At 45.7% G+C, this 14,627-nt stretch overlaps 1 protein-coding gene across 1 annotated transcript; it reads left to right on the forward strand.

The window, feature by feature from the left end:
* Positions 1-7,979: 7,979 nt before the first annotated feature.
* On the forward strand, positions 7,980-10,304 carry LOC127202791 (disintegrin and metalloproteinase domain-containing protein 1b-like; the record flags this gene model as incomplete). Its single annotated transcript, XM_051161572.1, has 1 exon — positions 7,980-10,304. A coding segment is annotated over exon 1 (2,325 nt), but the record flags the coding sequence as incomplete, so codon positions are not given.
* Positions 10,305-14,627: the final 4,323 nt, after the last annotated feature.

Here is a 14,627-nt window from a genome sequence, read left to right on the forward strand (position 1 = left end):
CATCTTTCAAGGAGTTAACAAACAAGCAAAAAAAATTAGTGGTGGTGTGTGTCTTGAAACCCTGTCTCGAAAAACCAACCAACCAAACAAAAACATTAGTGATGCATGTGGCCCTAAGAGCCACACTCAGGAAAGGCTGACACAAGAGGACTAAAGGGTCAAAGCTGGCCTGGAGTAAATGAGACTCTTTCACAAAATAACAACAAAAACTATAGTGGTTTGAGACAGAACTGTTCCCCACAGATTCAGGTATCTGACCAGGTGCTCCCCAGCGGGTAGCTTTTTTGGGGGAGATTATGGAGCCTTCAGGAAGTGCAGCCTTGCTGAGGAAGTACCTCACTGTGGGTGGGATTGGATAGTTATTTCCTTGGCCTACTTTGACTTCCCTTTTTTAGTTGTCTGTGTGTGGATGCACACAGCCGCCGTGCCTGCTGCCGTGCCTTCTCCACCATGAGACACTCTCCCTCTGGAGTGTGTAAGCCAAAAGAAACTTTCCTCTATAAGTCTTTGTGTGTGTTGTGTGTGTGTGTGTGTGTGTGTGTGTGTTATCACAGCAAGAAAAAGTAACTAATATACTGAAAAACCAAATCTACAAATTATAAGCGTCAAAGAATGTTTGATGTTAAAAGTATAGAAAGGTTTTTTTTTCTTCCCCATCCCCCCCCCCCCCCCCTATGTAACCCTGGGTGTCCTGGAACTGGAACTTACTCTGTAGACCAGGCTGGCTTCAAACTCAGTATCCACCTGCCTCTGCCTCCTGAGTGCTGGGATTAAAGGCCTGTGCCACCACTGCCTGGTGAAAGTAGTTCAATACAATCATTACAGAGGAATTTTGAAATCTAGAGAAAGCGAGGCCTACCCAAGTACACAAGACATGGAGAACACAGGTAGACAGGACCAGGAAAGAGATCCCCATGTCATACAGAAGGAAGCAAGGGGATTGAGAACTGCAAGGGAGAAGCACATGTCACTATAAAGACGACTTTATCACAACTAACAGCTGGTTTCTCCCCCTACCCTAGACAGGGTTTCTCTGTGTAGCCCTGACTGTCCTGGAACTCTCTTTGTAGACCAGGCTGGCCTCCAACTCACAGGGATCCACCTGCCTCTGTCTCCCAAGTGCTGGGATTAAAGGTGTGCGCCACAACATCCAGTTACAGATGGTTTCTTTTCTGTTTTTTTCTTTTTTGGTTTTTTGAGACAGGGTTTCTCTGTGTAGCCTTGGCTGTCTTGGACTTGTTTTGTAGACAGGCTGGCCTTGAACTTACAGACTTCTGCCTGCCTCTGCCTCCTGAGTGCTGGGAAACAGATGGCTTCTTAACAGAAACTTTAAAAGCTACAAGGCCATAGAACCATATAAAGTCCTTAGAGCCCATAGCTGCCAACACACACTACTACTGCTAGCAAAACTATCTGTCATAATCAATAGATACATAAAAATATATCATGATAAAAACAGACCACCAAAATCTATGGTCAGTGAGCAACCTCTATAGGGCATTCCGGAAGGAAGTCCTTAGACAAAAGAGAATAAGAAGTCAGCTGTAGGAAAAAAGTAAAGCCATGCTACAAGAATAGTAAACAAATTAGGAGTAAGAAAACATTAAACTACAAAACCAACAGAATGACAGGAATCAAAATACACTTTTCACTAATAACTGCAAATGGTATCAATTTGTCAATAAAAAGGCACAAACTGGAAAACTGGATTAAAAAACAGAGATTATCTATTTGCTTCCTCTAAGAAACACACCTCACCTTCAAAGATTGACCCTGAGGGCAAAAACACGGATGTTCCAAGCCAATGGGCCTGAGAAACAAGGCATTGCTAACCTAACAGTGACAGCTTTAGAACTGAAACTAGTGCGGAGAGATTAAAGAAATCAATTCATAGTTGTAAGTAGCATTGTTTAAGGGCAAAATTAGTGCCATATTCTATATTCTGTAATTAATGATGTTCTGTGTGAGAATTTGTCCTCTAGTGACCCTTTTCCTTGTGTTCTGGGAATGACACCTGCCAGCAGTCCCCACACACTCCACTGTAGCAATTACATACAATTAGCTCCCAAGGTTCCTCTGAGGTAAGAAGACTTCCCCTCCAGACTCAGCACCCAACCTGCCTGAAGGTCAACCTCCTGTGACCCACCAACCCCTCTTCCCTTTATAAGCCCACTGCCCTTGAAGCTCGGGGTTACTCTCCTATACTGCGGCGTCAGGAAGGACTGTGATCCGAAGCTCTGAGCCCATAATACAGAACCCTGTGTTTGTTGCATCGGTATTGAGTCCCAGTGGTCTTTTTGGGGGTCTCGTGAGCTGGGTGATCTCAGTATTACCCTGAGCGACCTCGGGGTATTACAGAATAACCTGTCAGGGTAACACTATTAGCCAGCAGTGGCGCACACCTGTGATTCCAGCACTCAGGAGACAGAGGCAGGTGGATCTCTGTGAGTTCGAGGCCAGCATGGTCTACAAAGCGAGTCCAGAACAGGCAGGGCTACACAGAGAAACCCTGACTCAGGGGTGGGGGATAATCCAAAGACTAGGAATGCTAATGAGGAAATCAAAATGCTCCCACTAAGGTCAGGAAAGAAGGCTGTCTCCACTCGTCTGATAGTATGTTTGAAGTCTTAGCTAGAGTGGTAGGATAAGGATGGAAGTGAGTACACGCGGCAAGCTTCTGTGCACCATGGGCTCTCAACGGCTCCAGCACAAAGCTCTTCCTTCCACCTGATGGACGCTTTCAGCAGGATAGGAAGGTAACACACAGAGCTCAGTAGCCTTCCTACACACCACTGACAAACACACTGGGGAAAAAAATCACAGAAACAATCCCACTCACAACTGCCCTGAAGATGCCTTGGAATAAACTGAACAGTGAAACTGTCTGCAATGAAAACCTTAAAACACTGAAGACGGAGCCCGTCTATGACCATGCCACCCTGAACTCGCCATCTCCTCTGAAGACAGAAGTCAGGGAAGACAATAGAAGATGGAAAGACCTCCCGTGCTTGTGGGTTGAAAGAATATCATAAAATGTCCGACTACAGCCGGGCGTGGTGGCGCATGCCTTTAATCCCAGCTCGGGAGGCAGAGGCAGGTGATCACTGTGAGTTCAAGGTCAGCCTGGTCTACAAAGTGAGTCTAGGACATACAAGGCTGTTCACAGGGAAACCATGGATTGGGGGGGAAAAAGAGCATCCGAGGCTCTTAACCACTGAGCCATCTTAACAGCCCCTTAGGTATAAATTTCACAAAGGTAATGACAAATTTCTACAATAAAAATCATAAAAGGCTGGTGAAAGTGCACCAAAATGGAACATACCCTTTGTTTATGGAGCAGAATTACTACCATGGCTACATTAAATATCAAAAGATGGAGAAGTTCTCAGTGGTTAAGATTGCTTCTTCTTGTAGAAGGCACAGGTTCAATTCCCAGCACCCACATGCAACTCTAGTTCCTAGGGATCTGATGTCCTCTCTTGGCCTCTGTTGGTACCAAGCACTGCTGGGGTCCATGCAAGAGGAACAGCAAAACAGACCTAGAACTCATGGAATGGCAACCACCGCTTAGCAAACCCACAATGGGTGTGTCTCGTCGAGGCATAACCCCGAGAACTATGTGTCCTGAGGACTTCGTGCTGTTATGGAGCATAGCTCTGCTTGTTACCTTTGTGGTCCTTACAATCCTCTTAATATGTGAATTGTGTGAGTACTATAAAGGGGGCTCCCAGCCCCTCACTGGGCAGTATCATTGGCATATGCAATAACAGTGCTTGATCTCTTTCAGGCATTGCTGCTGGAGCAGATTAATGATTCAACCACCAACTCTGAAAACAACCTATGGATATAGATTGCTAAAAATGATTACTACCCTTAGAAAGAATTTGGAAAAATAGATCGTTCAACAAGGTTAGGTAGAGATGTGTTTGCTAGTGCCTCTGACGCAGAAACTCTTGGGGAAGAATAGATTGTTTAGCAAAGTAAGGTAAAGATGTTTTTGCCGTTGGCCATGATGCAGGAAATCTTAGGCGACAATTGAAGTTAAGAGAAAGTGCACTCTTATCAGTAAAGCTAGAGACGTTTTGAGGTTGGCAAAGCAAGAACAATGGCCCATAGCAGCATTGGCTGACGTGACTCTTTCAAGCTGCGCTGGTGACTGAGATGACAATTGATTTCCTTATTCTATTTTTCTGCCCTCAGCTTCCTGATATGATTTTATAAAACATATTAATGAACAGATGAGCACATTTAGGGCTTAAAATAGATATGGCTGATTATTTTTATATAGGAGTTCAGATTTGTGATTCCTTTAAGAGCTTCATAAGATTACTTCTTAAGATAATTGATTCCTTCTTTGTAACTGCAAATTGCAGCCTGCCAGTAAAGAAAAGCTGGCTGAGAAATTCCCTTGCTTGCTTATACTCTGTTAATATGTAACAAGTTGCTTAGTACAAATGTATGTGGGCACTCAGAAATAACTTGTTATTCATGTTTGTTCCTCACTCATAAAATGTAAAACACTTGGTCATGTGAAGGTATTGGGAAACATGATTTTCTTACACATACCCATTGTAATCATTTATTTATAGAGAAATATAATGTAAATACATTGTGAATTTTATACTGCTTCAAAGACTTTGCTGGGGTATAGAAACTGTGAAAGGAAAATGATAAGAAACAGAAACAACAAGACAGAAACAAGAAGAAGAAAAAAACAGAAGAAGAAGAAGAGAAGAAGAGAAAAGAGGAAGAGGAAGAGGAAGAAGACAGATAACAATAGAGATAAGGATGAAATAAGAAGATAATAATAAAAGGAAGAAGAAATAGCTTGTTGAAACCTACTAGCTGGAGTCTGTCTTCATCGTCTAGTGTGTGTGTATGTGTGTGTTTCTTTTCTCTTCTTTTCCTTTCTGTTTTAGACACTTGCCACCATCAGTGGAAGCCCCCACTGGGAGCCATCAGCCCTAGCCCCCCCCCAAGGCACTGGTGTAGACCAGTGGTGCTTAACCTGTGGGTCATGACGCCTTTGGGGTCAACAACCCTTTCACAGATATCCTACATATATACTTATGTTATGATTCATGACAGTAGCTAAATTATGAAGTAGCAATGAAAATAATTTTATGGTTGGGGGTCACCACAACATGAGAAACTGTATTAAAGAGTGAAGTGCTAGGAAGGTTGAGAACCACTGTAAACAACGGTAGACAATAATTTCTTTTCTAAGACTCAGGGAAGTAAAAAGAATAAGCATCTATTAAGCAAGACACAGCCACCAGGCAGTGGTGGCACACGCCTTTAATCCCAGCACTGGGGAGGCAGAGGCAGGTAGAGCTCTGTGAGTTTGAGGCCAACCTGGACTACAGAGTGAGTTCCAGGACAGCCAGAGCTGTTACACAGAGAAACCCTGTCTTGAAAAACCAAAAAAAAAAAAAAAAAAAAAAAAAAAAAAAGACACAGCCTGTTGAGCCCAAGAAAATACTTGTAGACCACTCACTGGTCTAATATAATAAAGGCTTAAGTTTTGAGAGCATATGGTGAACACACACTCTGTACACAGAAAACCAAATCCAAATTTAAAAAAAGATTTATTTATTATTATGTATACAGTGTCCTGCCTGCATGTACACCTGCATACCAGAAGAGGGCACCATTACAAATGGTTGTGAGCCACCATGTGGTTGCTGGGAATTGAACTCACAACCTTTGGAAGAGCAGGCAGTACTCTTAACCTCTGAGCCATCTCTCCCGCCCCCAATTAATCCAAATGTTTAAATGGGCTAAGGAACTGAATATAGACACTTTTCTGGAGAACACAGTTGTGCTCAGTTTTGAGGCAGTGCTTACGCAGCACATACAAAACAGATTTTTCCCCCCACCTCAGTATGGGTGGTCTGGAGAAGTGAGGAAGGAGCTAGGACACATGGATATGGGCCAGAGACTGTAGTGCCCGAAGCCCTGCCACTTGGGGCAGAAGCAAGGGGATTTCTAATTAGGCTAACCTGTGCTTCATTCTGAGATGTTGTCTCAAAAGACAAACTTTCTATCCAACAAAACCTCAGACGGCAAGAAAGGTATGAAAGAATGCCCAATCCCAGTGGTTATTGAGGGTTAGAAACCCAATTACAAGGAGACATCCTGAATGACCAAAACCAAATACTAATTCAGGTGTGGAGGGAATGTGACCAGCCAGCACCACCACTCACCACCACTACAGAAAGCACCGAGTCCTCACAAAACACAAGAGATTATAGGATCCATATGATTTAGCAACTCTACAGCTGGTTATGTTTCCAAAGAAGGTGAATACAGCTGCCCACCCACGGCTACTGCGGCAGGGTTCATGATAGCTCAGCTACACAGTCATCCTCTGTGGAAACTGAATGGCTGATCTTGCTGAAGAGCACAGTAGGTGGTGGTCCCCAGGGACTGGGTGGGAAAAGGGAATGGAAAATAGTTTGGCAAGATTCACGAACAGAGATTTGCTTCTAGGTTTCATTCTGGTTTTTAGCAGCACAGTGGGTAAAGAGCAACCAAGAGCAAAACTGTTTATTAAAACAATCTGACACATTTCAAAGTCAATAAAAAAAATCCCATGAGATCCCCAACATATAAAAGTAAATAATACTGCTGGGTGTGGTGGCACATGCCTTTACTCCCAGCACTCAGGAGGCAGAGGCAGGTGGATCTCCATGAGTTTGAGTCCAGAACAGCCAGGGCTACACAAAGAAACCCTGTCTCAAAACCACCCCCCTCCAAAAGCGAACGCTATTTGAAGAGCTTGGAAATACTCCCCCTTTATTGTACACTGTATATGCATAAGGAACTAATGTCTACATCCAATAAAGTATCCAATAAAGTATCCAAGTATATCTTGTGAAAACTTGCTCTGTGTGTCTGTGTGCAGAGCTGCGTGAGTTCATGTGACCCATGTGCATGTGGCTGCACAGAAGCTAGAAGAACGGCTCACACATTATCCTACCAACTGTCAAGGCCAGGAGGAAGATTAAGAGTTTTAGTCTAGCCTGGGCTGCACAGCAAAACACTGCCATATAAACAAAGAAACACACACACTCCACAAATAACCCTAGGGGATCAATGTGTCAGGATGAGGTCTTAGAGATGGCAGCCCCTGTGGACTAACTAGCAGGAGGGTACCAGGTACCATGTCCTCTTCCACAGCCTCTTGAGAGGCCAGTTTGGATGATGACTACCATGGGTGACTATCTTTCCCTTCTCCACAGGCTGCAACCCTTGTCGACCTGTGCTACAACACAAGCTCACTGGCCTGATTGAACAGCCTTGTCTCTTAGGTGCCTATGTATCTATCTTGCCTCTCAGAGCATGAAGAGCGCCCTGGGTTAGCAAGCTCCTATCTATAGAACGAGGGCTTCAGAGGTCAGGAAACAGAGAGCAGTGTCTGCCCACATATGATATCTCCAAGTATCTGGGGTAGCTGAGCAACTGACAACAGGAAGAATAGGAGAGCTGTGGGGGAGGGGTGTTCCGTGTGCCCTGCTGAGTGAGCTGTTGGGATGGCATTATGTCTTCTCTCAAGGTACAGTCTAGCACGGTAGAGTCTGTCTGTAACAGCACATTCCTCCGTCTTGTCAAAGGCACCTAATGATGGAGTACTGGAGCTGACTCTGAAAGGAGCAACCCAGAGCAAAACTGTCTGAAAGGGCACAGAAGTAAGAGACACCAGGATGAGACCTGGACAAGCTAAGCTCATGGAGGTGGGACGTAACCACCACTAAAGCACCCAGCAAAGATGCGGGGATAATAGCTGGGTCTCCATTACAGGGAGAGATGCCGCCTCCACTGCTGCTCAACACATAGGTCCCACAGCATCAACTGATTCAGGAGGGCCATGGCAGACGTGGCCTCAGCGAGACACTCAGCGTCCTTTTACTCCTCCAAGCACACTATATGTGACTTTGTATGAGGTTGGGGGAGCACTTCAGACTTGGCCTGCCCAGATGGAGAGACTAAAGCTGAAGCAAATGCCAGAATATTTGTGTGTCAGGCTGGTGGCCATGTTGCTCTTGGTGGTAATTTTCCTCCCGAGCACGTTCTGTGACACAGGACCTGCACATAATTCTTCCTATGAAACAGTCATCCCCAAGAGACTGCCAGGTGGGGGAAGTGAGGACCCTGGGGGGAAGGTGTCCTACATGCTGGTGCTGCAGGGCCAGGAGCAGCTGCTCCACCTGAAGGTAAAGAGATACTACTCCGTGAACAGCTTCCCGGTCTACACTTACCGCAGCGGCATCCTGGGGCAAGACACGCCTCTCCTCTCACAAGACTGCCACTATGAAGGCTACATGGAAGGGGTGCCAGGCTCCTTTGTCTCTGTCAACATCTGTTCAGGCCTCAGGGGCGTCCTGATTAAGGAGGAGACGTCCTACGGCATTGAGCCCATCCTCTCTTCCCAAAAGTTTGAACACGTCCTCTACACGGTGGCACATCAGCCTCGGGTCTCCTGCAGTGTCACTCCCAAAGACAGCCCAGGGGACATGAGCCAGCAACAAAGGAGCAGGAAGCCTGCTGACCTCCAGGCGCTGTCTGACTTGTGGTCACACACCAAGAATGTGGAGATGTTTGTCGTGGTCAACCACCAACGGTTCCAGATGTGGGGCAGTAATGTCAACGAGACGGTCCGGGCAATAGTGGACATCATTGCTCTGGCCAACAGCTTCACTAGGGGAATAAACACAGAGGTGGTACTGGTGGGCGTGGAAATCTGGACAGAGGGGGACCAGATAGAGGTCCCAGTGGACCTGCAGGCTACACTCAGGAATTTCAACCGCTGGAGACAGGAGAAGCTCATGGACCGGGGCAGGCACGATGTCGCACATCTGATCGTTGGGCATCATCCAGGAGAGAATGAGGGCCAGGCGTTTCTCAATGGTGCCTGTTCAGGCGGGTTTGCGGCAGCGGTGGAGGCCTTCCATCACGAAGACGTCCTCCTGTTCTCGGCCCTCGTGGCCCACGAGCTGGGACATAATCTGGGTATCCAGCATGACCACCCGGCCTGCACCTGTGACTCTAAACACTTCTGCCTCATGCATGAGAAGATCAGTAAGGACAGTGGCTTCAGCAGCTGCAGCTCTGACCACTTCCACCATTTCCTCCAGGATGGCAGAGGGGCCTGCCTGCTTGATGAGCCTCGGCGCCAAAGCCGCAAGCGCAGAGCTGCCCGGTGTGGAAACGGTGTGGTGGAGACTGGGGAGGAGTGTGACTGTGGTCCTGACTGTGAACATCACCAATGCTGTGAGCCAACATGTACACTGAAGGAGGGTGCAGAGTGTGATGATGAGCCTTGCTGTTCTCGATGTAAATTTAAAAAGAAAGGACAGACTTGCCGTCCTGCTAGTGGGCCGTGTGACCTGGATGAATACTGCAATGGGACCTCTGCAACATGCCCTGAGGACAGAATAGTACAAGATGGCTCTGTATGTCATGAATTTTTCTTTTGCTTTAAGGGTCAGTGCATGGACCCTACTTCTCAGTGCTCACAAGTTTTTGGGTATGGTGCAAGGTCTGCCTCAGATGAATGCTACAGCTCTCTGAACAGCAGAGGGGACCAGTATGGAAACTGTGGCCCTTCCTCTGAGTCTCCAGGAACATATGTCAAATGTTCAGATCAAAATATGCTGTGTGGGAAACTTGTATGTACAGAAGTGTCCTTCTTGCCACTAATCAAAGCCAGGCACATACTGATCCAGATCGCTCAGACAGTGGATTGGTGCTGGAGTATGGCTGCTTTTGACAAGGCAGATAGCCCTGATGAGGGACAAGTGAAGAAGAATACTTACTGTGGGCCACAAAAAGCCTGTGAAAATTCTGTTTGTAAGGATGCTCCCACTTTCAACTTCTCCTGCGACACTCAGCAATCTTGTAATGAACATGGGGTTTGTAATGATTTAGGAAACTGCCATTGTTCATTTGGATTTGCACCCCCTGACTGCAAAGCTGAGGGAACTGGAGGCAGTGTGGACAGTGGTCCTACTGGTGGAGTGTCAAATGAAAAACCTACAGAAGGAAATGCGACTCCGGCTCCTAAAGATGATTTTATCCTTAACTTGAAGCTGATAGTTCTTGGGGTCATTCTGGTGCTCTTCATCCTCCTTATCATCATATGCATCACAGTTGCCTACAGTAAGTCAGAACCTTCTTCTGAAGCAGAGCCTCCAAAGTTGGAGAAGGTTCCGGAAGAGGCCAAGAAAGAGAAAGAAGAGGTAGAAGAGGAGGAAGAGGAAGAGGAAGAGGAAGAGGAAGAAAAGGAGGAGGAAGAGGAAGAGGAGGAAGAGGAGGGAGAGGAATAAGGGGCATAAAGCCACTAGCTGAGCCTCTGGCAGCTGTGAGAATGAGCGGCATGGTGAGGCAAAGGCTGTGGGGACCAACAGCTACGACCCTCTCCTTGGGATTCCAGGGCCTAAGAATACACTTGGGAGAGAGGAAGGAGCCCTCAATCATTAATCATCATTTAGTTGATGGGTGTTTACATATTCAGTGTTCAGCGTTTAGTCTTCACGTTTCACTTGGACTTGTCACATACTATCTCTAGATATTCATGTTCTTATATCTTTGGGCTGATTTTTTTTTTTTTTTTGGTCACCTGTTGTTCAGGACATGATTTCTTCAACATAGATTGTTTGGTATACAATACTATGTTCCTGAATTTATCAGTATACCCAGGATTTCATTTCAAGTAACAGTTACTTGTTACCTAAGGACAATTTCCACGAGCTTCATTGTTCTAACGCCCAAAAATATATATTCAAGAGATGAGTCTTTAAATAAAGCTACTAATGTTAGACGTGTCTTCAGGTCCCATGTATGTATTGTTAAATCCATTTTGTTCTATAGCTGTGTGAGCAGGCAGGGCTGTACCTCATAAGAAAAAAGGCCCTGTCAGGAATGGTGGCACACACTTTTAATCCAAGCACTTAGGAGGTAGAGGGCGTGGATCTCTGTGACTTCGAGCCCCAACCTGCTCTACAAAGAGAGTTCCAGGACAGCCAGGGCTACACAGAGAAACCCTGTGAGAATCATGCTGCAGATACTGATGCTCTGCAGATGTCAACTCTCGGAAGTCCAGGGCCCATGCTCCTCCCTGGGCACCAGGATCAGATGTGTCTCCCCTTGGGCCTGACCTCACATCTTTCCTCATCCTATTGTATAAAACTGTACTCCCTACTCTGCAGCTCAACTGACAAAAAGTAAAATAACAAGGTAACTCCAAATTGATAAAATTCTGTCCTTGATGAACCAGAAGTGTTACTTTTGTTTGGTTTTGATATAGTACCTCACATATGTGGCCCCAAGACCGGCTTCCAACTGTGTAACGCAGGCTAGCCTCAACCTCAGGGTGAGCTTTCTGCCTTAGTTTCTGGGGTCCTGAGATTACAGGTGTAAATTATCACATGCAGCTCAAAGGCTTACATTTATTTGAAAAAGAAAATGGTTTCTGGCTTCTCCAATCTCTTCGGAAATAGAATCTTATCATTACAGTTGAGTCGGGGGACAACTCAGTCAATGTTTTCTCACAGGAGGGAGAAACAGCTTGCCTTCAATCAAAAGAAATGGTTTAAACAAAACTGCAAAGCAAGTTTTCACCTTGCTTTGAGGCCTAGCTTTCAAAATTTCCCACGTCTTACTAGTCATGCCTTCCTGCTGTGTGGGGAGAGAGAGGCGCCTTCCACCTCCCTACTCCATAAGCACACGCCCCGTACCATCTAGTGTGCTATTGTAGAAAAATGTCACCATTTAGCAGGGAGAAACATTCCAGCACTCTGGCCTTGATCTGCCCTATGTGGTAGATTCTGGGTCTTTCAAACTTGTCAACTGTAATTATAGACATATCAAAGGCTTACTCATTTGTTTAATCAGAGCTACGGGCGGAAACTTATCTTCACATATGGGAGAATCCTTTTTTGTGATTTCACTTTGTACGAAAGCAAATCTCACACACTTCACTTTCCTAGAATGGTGAAGACAGGATTATACACTTGACTCAGATTACAGACAAACTGTGTGTAATGTGGATGAGGCAACAGCCATACTTGAGTTTGCTATGATGTTTACCACTGTAAAGAATTTTTTTGTCACAAAAGGTATGATGAGGGTCCAGGCAAAAGAATGGGGTTTAAGCCTGGCAGTGGTGGCACATGCTTTTAATCCCAACACCTGGGAGGCAGAGGCAGACGGATCGCAGTGAGTTCGAGGCTAGCCTGGTCTACAAAGTGAGTCCAGGATAGCTAAGGCTACACAGAAAAACCCTGTCTGAGAGAGAGAGAGAGAGAGAGAGAGAGAGAGAGAGAGAGAGAGAGAGAGAGAGAGAGAGAGAGAGAGAGAGAGAGAGAGAGAGAGAGAGCGCGAGCCAATATAGAAGGGAAGACAGGACATGGTGAGCAAGAGAAATGAAGACATCTTTGTTAAAGGGAGGCACATGCAGAATTTCAGGAGGACAGAGCGTGAGACACGGTGTTGTAAAAGCATGCATCACCACCGCCCAGTGATTCTTTTTTCTTAAATTACTCTTAAAAAAAAAAAAAAAAAAAAAAAAAGTATACGAGGGCTCTATCTGCATGTACACTTGCATGCCAGAAGAGGGCATCAGATCTCAGAATAGATGGCTGTGAGCCACCATGTGGTTACTGGGAACCCAGGACCTTTGGAAGAGCAGGCAGTGCCCTTAACCACTGAACAATCTCTCCAGCCCCTTCAGCTACTCTTTATAATTAGTGTCCCATGGCATGTTAGTATCACTCCACATAGCTATCAGTTTTCTTTCTTTCTTTTTGTTTTTTTTTTTTTTTGTTTGTTTTTTTTTGGCTTTTTAAGACAGGGTTTCTCTGTGTAGCCTTGGCTGTCCTAGACTCGACTTGTAGACCAGGCTGGCCTCAAACTCACAGAGATGCACCTACCTCTGCCTCCTGAGTGCTAGGATTAAAGGCATGTACCACCACGCCCGGCAGCTAGCACTTTTCTTTTGCCTTAGCTCCTATAGACCGGATGCCCACAAACCCTACAGTTCACAACACAGGGTTTTCTTTTGGGTTTTGCTGAATGCTGCCTGCTGGTACCTTTCCTACCATTCCCTCTGGCAGAATGACAATGACTGATAGGAGTGCTCAGGAAACTCAGCTTAGGCCTCTTGTGTTCACTGTATAAGCCTGCTTCTTCTGACCCAAATCCTGGAGACCCTCTGGTCTCACTAATGCCCAGAAATAAAATCTATCAGTATGTCTACAATAGAAATCTAAGGACATTGTCTAGAGGCTAGATTGACAGTGTTGTGGAGGGCTGGTAGGGCTCAGGGAGCAACGCTGTTGGAAGCACTAAGGCTCCTGGGGCTGGCTGAGCTATGTGACTACTACTCCTGTCCTTCAGGGCCCTTGGCTATAACTATGGGACCTCTGTGGCTTCCATAGCAACTGTGATCAACCCCTCTCACCCTGTACAGGATACATGATTCTTCCACCATAGCTATAATGGCTACTGAAGGAAGCTTTGTTCAACTACAAACACTACAGATGGCTATAGCCACCAAATCTACTTGTATTTTTCAATAAAGTTTTTACAAAAAATTCTATATAAAAACTGTTAAACTAAACAACTTGAGCCCAGCAGGCCCCTTGCAGGCTCCTGTATGCTCAGTGAGTGACCTTTCCCAGTCTGTTGTGGGATCTTGTGTGGCCTGTGGCCTTGGTCTGCTGAGCTGCTTCAAAGCCTTATTAAGAACGTCTGGGGCCAGGCATGGTGGCGCACACTTTTAATCTCAGCACTTGGGATGCAGAGGCAAGCAGATCACTGTGAGTTCAAGGCCAGTCTGATCTACAAAGCGAATTCAGGACAGCCAAGATAACACAGAGAAACCCTGTCTCAAAAAACAAACAGCCAGGCAGTAGTGTGCGCTTTTAATCCCCGGACTTGGGGGGCAGAGGTAGGCAGCCCTTTGTGAGTTCGAGGCCAGCCTGGTCCACAGAGCAAGTTCCAGGACAGCCAGGACTATTACACAGAGAAACCCTGTCTCGAAAAGCAAAACAAAACAAACAAACAAATTTTTTAAAAACCCCAAAACAAAAAGAAGCCAAGTGGTGGTGATGCACGCCTTTAATCCCAGCACTAGGGAGGCAGAGGCAGGTGGATCGCTGTGAGTTTGAGGCCAGCCTGGTCTACAAAGTGAGTCCAGGACAGCCAAGGCTACACAGAGAAACCCTGTCTCAAAAAAACAAACAAACAAACAAACACAGAAATAAGAAAAACAAAAGAATATCTAGGTCCCAATGAAATGCTACTATAACAGGAAATTTGGGTAGCAATGGGGTTAATGACCCTCATCCTTTATAAAATCAAGAGTACTGATAAAAGAAGTAAAGCTTTGAAAAGTCTCAGCCCTGCACCTGCCCATTGCCATCATTACCTGCTCCCTGAGTCCACTCAAGATGAAGTGTGTAAGCAAACTGTGTTAGAAGGACGTGGAACATCACTATACACTTGTCTAAGTACCACTTACAATGTGGCATTAATAAATGTGAGAAGCACCAAAAACAAAAAGCAAAACAAAACCAACCTGAGCCAGCCTAGTCTACAAAGTGAGTCCAAAACAGCCAAGGCTA

This window comes from Acomys russatus, chromosome 19, assembly GCF_903995435.1.
Source record: "Acomys russatus chromosome 19, mAcoRus1.1, whole genome shotgun sequence".
In the NCBI taxonomy this organism is placed as follows: domain Eukaryota; kingdom Metazoa; phylum Chordata; class Mammalia; order Rodentia; family Muridae; genus Acomys; species Acomys russatus.